Here is a 6,630-nt window from a genome sequence, read left to right as displayed (position 1 = left end):
GTCATTTTTCATCTTCAAAACTGAGTCACAACACAAGATAGTGATACTATCCAGAATTCCTGTTTCAAATATTTTGGGTAATTTTCACCAATATCATGTTTAGTTTGACATGTTAAATCACTGAACTTATATAGATATTTGATTATGTATTTAAGGTATATATATACCCTTGTAAAATCTAAGGGAAAGTGTTTGAGGAAGTGGACGAATTTGGTTTGTCTATGGCGTAGACGATTCGAACGTCCTCAAGTTGTGGTTGAACTGTTTTGTGGTAAAACACCAAGGTTTGTGTATAAACTTTGTACTTTTTTTACTTGCTGGAGTTTTTGAATAACCTGATATTTTATTTTTTTCTTGTCTTCAATTTATATTGTTGTATTTGTGTTATATCAAGTATTGTAAGATATTCGCTAAATCGCCCACTCGTACGGATTGCTTAATCGTTTTGCATTCTTGTTGGGACTTTGTCCTTCTTGTGGCAGTGACTTTGTCACTCATCTTGGCATGCCTCTTGATTCGGATCTTTTGCTATCTTGACTTTGGATTTGTAGTTCGTCTTAAATTATGGAACTTGTCCGTGTTAAGTACGAACTAGAAAGCCATTTTTAATATGATTCTTGACTCTCTTGACTATTAGGTTTTGACCCTACTTGATTTAGGGTTTCGATCCATCTTGATATCTGATCATGCTTAGTGTGATAGCATGACGTACATATTGGGCGAAAAATGGATATTTGGCAAACTCTCTTGGATTGATAGTATACGTTTTCTCGACTCTTGAACATTGTTATTGATATTTAGAAACACTTCAAGGTTTGATATTTGATAATTTTGATATATTTATTCACTTGTTTTAAATTATGTTAAATATGAGCTACCTATAACTGAAAAGGGGAATTGGAGAATTTAATGGCTCCAAGCCCAAAGTTTATACGCCACTAAACTTTATGCTTAGCGATAGTTGTTTTCTATCGTAGGTAATGTACGGGATGAAATTTGAAGACTACCTTATGAAGTAGTCTTTTTGGGAGCACTTATGGAGATCACATTTGCATATGCACCATGGTTTTGTATAATTTTGGGATATGTACATGATATATATGTCACACTTATGTATGTTATTTGGAGTCTTGTTGGATCTTAAGACCAAAATCTTGTAACTTAAATTTGGTAACTTATTTAACTCAAGTCTTGTAATATACTGAATTTATATTTTGTCTTGTAAATATGTACAAAGGAGAAAACAAGTTTTCCTTTTTATACCTGATAGTTTGAAATTTATATATAATACAAACTTGCAGTGATGTTGAATGAAAGTATAATTTTGTTAGGAAGTTGCGTTAACGTGTTGATTATTCAAAAAGGGTTATATCATCTTATGTTGATATTTTGACATTGTATTTTATTTTAAAAAAAATTATGAAGAGTATTTTCAAAAATAAAAATATTGCACTTTGGACCTCATCGCATGGGCCTATTTCTGCTACTAAATTATTCTGAATATTTTTTTAATTAATATCGTTTTAATGTTGTAAGTAGTAAATTAGATTTGTTTCGTAAGTAGCATCCTCTCAAAAGGGTTGCTATAAGTACACCAATAGTTGTTTGATCACTTGAAGTGAATAAGGATCTGTTCTGACCTCCAGAAGATGATGAGGAACTCCTTGGTCCTGAAATATCCTATCTTAGTTGGTGTACTTATGTATCTTGCTAATGTTATAAGGCCTAACATAGCATTTTTTGTTAATTTACTAGTAAGATATAGTTCTTCTCCTACACGGAGACATTGGGACGGGATTAAGCATATATTCTGATATTTAAAGAGAACTCTTGATATGTGTTTATTTTATGCTAACAAAGGTAGTGCAGATCTTGTTGGTTATGCAAATGCAGATTATTTATCTGATCCCTATAAAGCTCGGTCTCAAATCGGGTACGTGTTTACATGTAGAGGTATTTGTCATATCATGGTGCTCCACAAAGTAATCTATTATTATTGCTTCTTCAAATCATGTCAGGATAATAGCTATTCATGAAGACAGTAGGGAATGCATATGGTTGAGATCAGTCATTCATTTAATTCGAGAAAAATATGGTTTGGAATGTGATAAAAACCCACAATTTTATACGAAGACAACATGCATAGCCCAATTGAAGGGAAGATTTATAAAAGGAGATAGAACGAAGCATATTTCACCAAAATTATTATACATACATGATCTTCAGAAAAATGGTGACATTGATGTGCAACAAATCCGTTCAAGTGACAATCCGACAGATTTATTTACTAAATCTTTGCCAACTTCAACTTTTGAGAAGATGGTATACAAGATTGAAATGCAGAGACTTAAATATTTGAAGCAAGTTTTTTATCAGGGGGAGTAAAATACGCGTTGTACTCTCTTTCCTTCACTAAGATTTTTTCCCACTGAATTTTTCCTAGTAAGTTTTTAACGAGTCACATTATCTTTTAATAAACATCAAATGAGCAGTGTTATGAAAATATTATATTATGGATGTCCATTTATTACCGCGTTGTAGATAATCTTTCTGAAGAAGATTATCCATTTAGTACTCTATTAAAATTTATTTACAAGCAGCTGATGCAAGCAGGTTGCAAGCAACTCAACGAAATAACTTACAACAACTTCTTATTAAATAGGTAGGTTGCGAGCAGCTCATGCACCCATCTTACAAAGCATCTCAAGAAAAGCCTCTCAACTGCTTCCTGAAAAGCCTTGCAGCTACTTCCTGAAAAGCCTCGCATTTGCTTTCTTTCTTCTATAAATAGAATAGTTTTTAGTTCATTATATACATCACTTTAAAGTTGAATAATATATCAGTTTTTCTCTATACTTTGATTTATTTACTTTACAGTCGTTATTTTATAACATCCTAAACATTTTACAATGAAATATCGTTGATTGAATTGAAGAAGAAAAAAGCTACTAAAGTGTATATTCTTTTATTTCAAAAACTTATAGTATCAAATACTACGAAGTTCTAATTGTCAAAGAAAAGACCGTCTTAACTTAAATATGTGAAATAAAATAAAATGTGAAATTAAATACTAGACTCAATCAAATTAATTGATCAACAATATTACAATTAATAGATGCTAGTCATTCACTAGAATCATCTAGAATAACAAAAAATTCAAATTTCCTTTTATATTTATTTTTTAGCAAACCGTAAAATCCATATTAATTTTAAATTTAAAAATAAAAATGCAAAGAATGAACTAATAAAGTACTCAGTATGTATCATCAATATATTACCTTAAACATTAAATTCAAAAAGAAAAATTGCTTATTTTTATACCCGAACGTACTCTAACAATTTTTGCTACATAAAATTTCTTGAATTTTCTTCGTCTTAGCAATCATAAAAACTTTTCTTTTTTAAAATCTGAAGCAAAAAAGAATACGTATCGTTTTCCAGAATTCGAAATAAGTACCTAAAGTCCGGTTAATTTGCCATTTTCCCAAACCCTATGAGTATTTTTTTTAAATATATAAATATATATATATATATATATATATATATATATATATATATATATATATATATATATATATATATATATACATATATACTGTTCAACTGCCCCACATTCTTTTCATCTTCCAATTTTCTCTTGTGAAAAATCAAAAAATGTCTTCCGCTGGAATCACCGTCGCTGGCGACGGCGCATCGCTGTACTTCTGCCACAAATGCAGCAACACCGTCACCATCACCCCTTCTCCGACCGGCGATCTCCTCTGTCCTACTTGCAACTCTGACTTCGTTGAAGAATACGAAGAACCGGATCCCGACCCGGATCCATATCCGAACTTCCCCGACCCGGGTTACTCCTTGTTCAGCACTTTATTTAATCCTTCTCGCTCTACCACCGCTTCTCTTGACTCCCAAAACCCTAGAATTTACTCCTCAGCCCAAAACCCTAGGGACGAGATCCTCGGGTCGGGTGGTTTCGACCCGATTGGCTATCTTATGACCCATTTATCATCTCAGAGGGCAAGTGGTATCAACTTCGAATTCGTGATTGAAGGGGGTAATGGGGGTAGCGGGTTAGGGTTACCGGCGAACATAGGGGACTATTTTATTGGGCCACATTTTGAAGAATTGATCCAACAATTAGCGGAAAATGACCCGAACCGCTATGGAACCCCACCCGCATCGAAATCAGCTGTTGAGGGGCTGCCCAGTATTAAAGTTAATGAGGAATTGCTTAAATCCGAGCTGGCACAGTGTGCTGTGTGTAAGGATGATTTTGAGCTAGGGTTAGATGTGAAACAGCTGCCATGTAAGCATGTTTATCATGAGGGTTGTATTCTCCCGTGGCTTGAGTTGCATAATTCGTGCCCTGTTTGTCGATACGAGTTGCCAACGGATGATCCTGATTATGAGAATAGGGGAAGGGATAATGCTGGTGGTGGGGAGTCGAGTGGTGGGGGCGGCAGTGGTGGTTCGGGTTCTGGAGGAAGTGGTGGGGCAATAGGAGGGAGAAGGTTTACTACTATAGCGTTGCAATGGCCTTGGGGGAACTTTGAAGGATCAGAGTCTCGTGGTGGACAGCAGAACAGGGAGTCGAATTAGGTAGAGATATATACCAAACTGTAAATCTTTTTTGAATCTTTTTGATTGTTCAGTTCGTTCGATTCAAATACTGTGTAGTTTAAATGGATTAATGTGGTCAGCCAGTATTCATATTGCTTATCCCAACTTGTTTGATACTCAGGCGTAGTAGTTGCTGTTGTTGTTTAAAGTACTGTTTAAAACAGAAATTCATAGACTTGACTCTAGGAGTTGATATACCCTAAGTGCTAGAAATGTTTAAGGAACTCTCGAGTATGGAAGTGGCTAAACTGTTGTTCTTCACTTTACCAGGTAGTTGGGACATATCTAACTGTGTTCATGAGGCATTTGAGTCAATCAGCTATACCTAATTCCAGAACAGTTGGGTTCGGTTATATGGATCAGTTACATCCATTGGGGCTATTTAGGTCCATTTTTATGTTCCTATGTTCAGTGTATAGCCTGGTCACAAAAATAGACTAAGGAGGGGGTTGCGTTAGGTTTGCATCTAAAATAATTAAATTACGTGGATCCACGAGGCATTTGCTATAAAAATTTCCATTAACCTTGAAGAGTGATTTGTATTTAAGCTTCTTTTGGAAATGTGTTTAGTCAACAGTTCTGTTTCTTCAGATTCATATTTTTTATTACTCCTATATATATTCCTATATGCTTTGTATAAACCAATTAACAATGTTGGCAACATATGTAGATATGTCAAGCAAGCTTGGCTAGTAGAGGTTACTGAGACAAGCTCTCTATATGTGGGATTTTAAACTGCATGTTTGGTTGTGGAATGTCTTAATTTAGCCTCTTATACTTTGCTATCTGTAGATCTACAAATGTATTTACAGCATAATAGACAATTAGACGTTCTTTTTCTAAGAAGTTATTTGTATTTGTCTTTATATGATAATGTACAAATAAATAGCCATTGAAATGCCCATTATGCCACTTCTTGAAACAAGGGATAGTGACCAAATCTTTATGAAAACCTTTACAGCAAAAAGTTGAGAAGAGTGACGTTATCTCCTGAATTTTATACCGTACGAAGAAGACTGAGTATCCCATGTATTTCCTGCGTTATTAATGGGTAGAGTTATTACATGTCCTCCTTAAGCCTTTGTTGAGCTCTTCAATGTGAGATTATACATCTTGTTGGTCTTCTTCATTTTGTACATCTGCTGGTATTTGGTGCGTGATATGTTTTAATGATATTTCACCATTGAACTCTAAAGTTTTGAATTTGCTCAAGTTGTCAAATAGGCAGGTTGAACCAACTTTTGCACGTTAAAGTGAATCGAATGAATAAATGGGCTTAATCATAACCCGCCCAAAATATGCCTGGATCAAAATAGACGGGACCAATTTAGGCTAAACAACTGGTTAAAACCCAACCTATACAGCTTAAAATCATTTTTTCATTTGTTTATCTGTTCTTTTTTAGTTTGATTAATTATCAACTCAAATTAATTTAAAAGCTCTTTCTTTTATTTATCTTGGCTATATTTGACCAATCAAACTCAATTTTATTTTAACATATGCTTTAATTACTGTACAGGTTAAAGTTTACTTGGCTTCCTTGCTTGCCAGCGTGTATCATGCATGACAAAGTTGGAGGAGTTTTTGGGTAGATAACAAGAAACTGCTAAAGCCCTACAAAGCTAAAGGGTTTGATTTCATCTTTTAACATAGATACATGTTTTACAGAATTTTAGATAGTAATACAAGGTTTTTGTCAACAATTTGTTTCAGAGATGTCCAAAGTTCTCTTTTGTGCTCCATCACGTGAATATTGTGGATTGCGTTGTTCTTTGTTTTGATTGATCTCTGTGCTGCTAGTTGATGAATTTCTTTGCTACATATATTTTATTCATCATAGGCCTATGATGCTAGTTGGAGGAGTAGGTTCGTTATGTTTTTGTGGATTTGACATTCAAATGCATAGGGCCTAATATCATTAATGCTGTGCGCCTGAATTGAATGTTGTCAAATTATTAATCTTCATTGTGAGCTGCTGCTTGTGCATTAAAATAAATCCCTTCTGACTAC

At 34.1% G+C, this 6,630-nt stretch overlaps 1 protein-coding gene across 1 annotated transcript; it reads left to right on the top strand.

Moving 5' to 3' along the window:
- The first annotated feature begins 3,613 nt into the window (after nucleotides 1–3,613).
- Nucleotides 3,614–6,398, top strand: LOC142177560 (E3 ubiquitin-protein ligase RING1-like). The gene is made up of 2 exons (XM_075246701.1): nucleotides 3,614–4,599; nucleotides 6,140–6,398. Exon 1 carries the CDS (start codon nucleotides 3,655–3,657, stop codon nucleotides 4,597–4,599), a length of 945 nt encoding a protein of 314 aa, XP_075102802.1. The 5' UTR covers nucleotides 3,614–3,654; the 3' UTR covers nucleotides 6,140–6,398.
- Nucleotides 6,399–6,630: the final 232 nt, after the last annotated feature.

This window comes from Nicotiana tabacum, chromosome 23 (assembly GCF_000715075.1).
Source record: "Nicotiana tabacum cultivar K326 chromosome 23, ASM71507v2, whole genome shotgun sequence".
In the NCBI taxonomy this organism is placed as follows: Eukaryota; Viridiplantae; Streptophyta; class Magnoliopsida; order Solanales; family Solanaceae; genus Nicotiana; species Nicotiana tabacum.
This window is presented reverse-complemented; position numbering and strand designations above follow the sequence as displayed.

Coding starts and splice junctions, on each gene's coding strand:
- LOC142177560 (XM_075246701.1), top strand. CDS start 3,655: ATGTCTTCCGCTGGAATCACCGTCGCTGGCGACGGCGCATCGCTGTAC.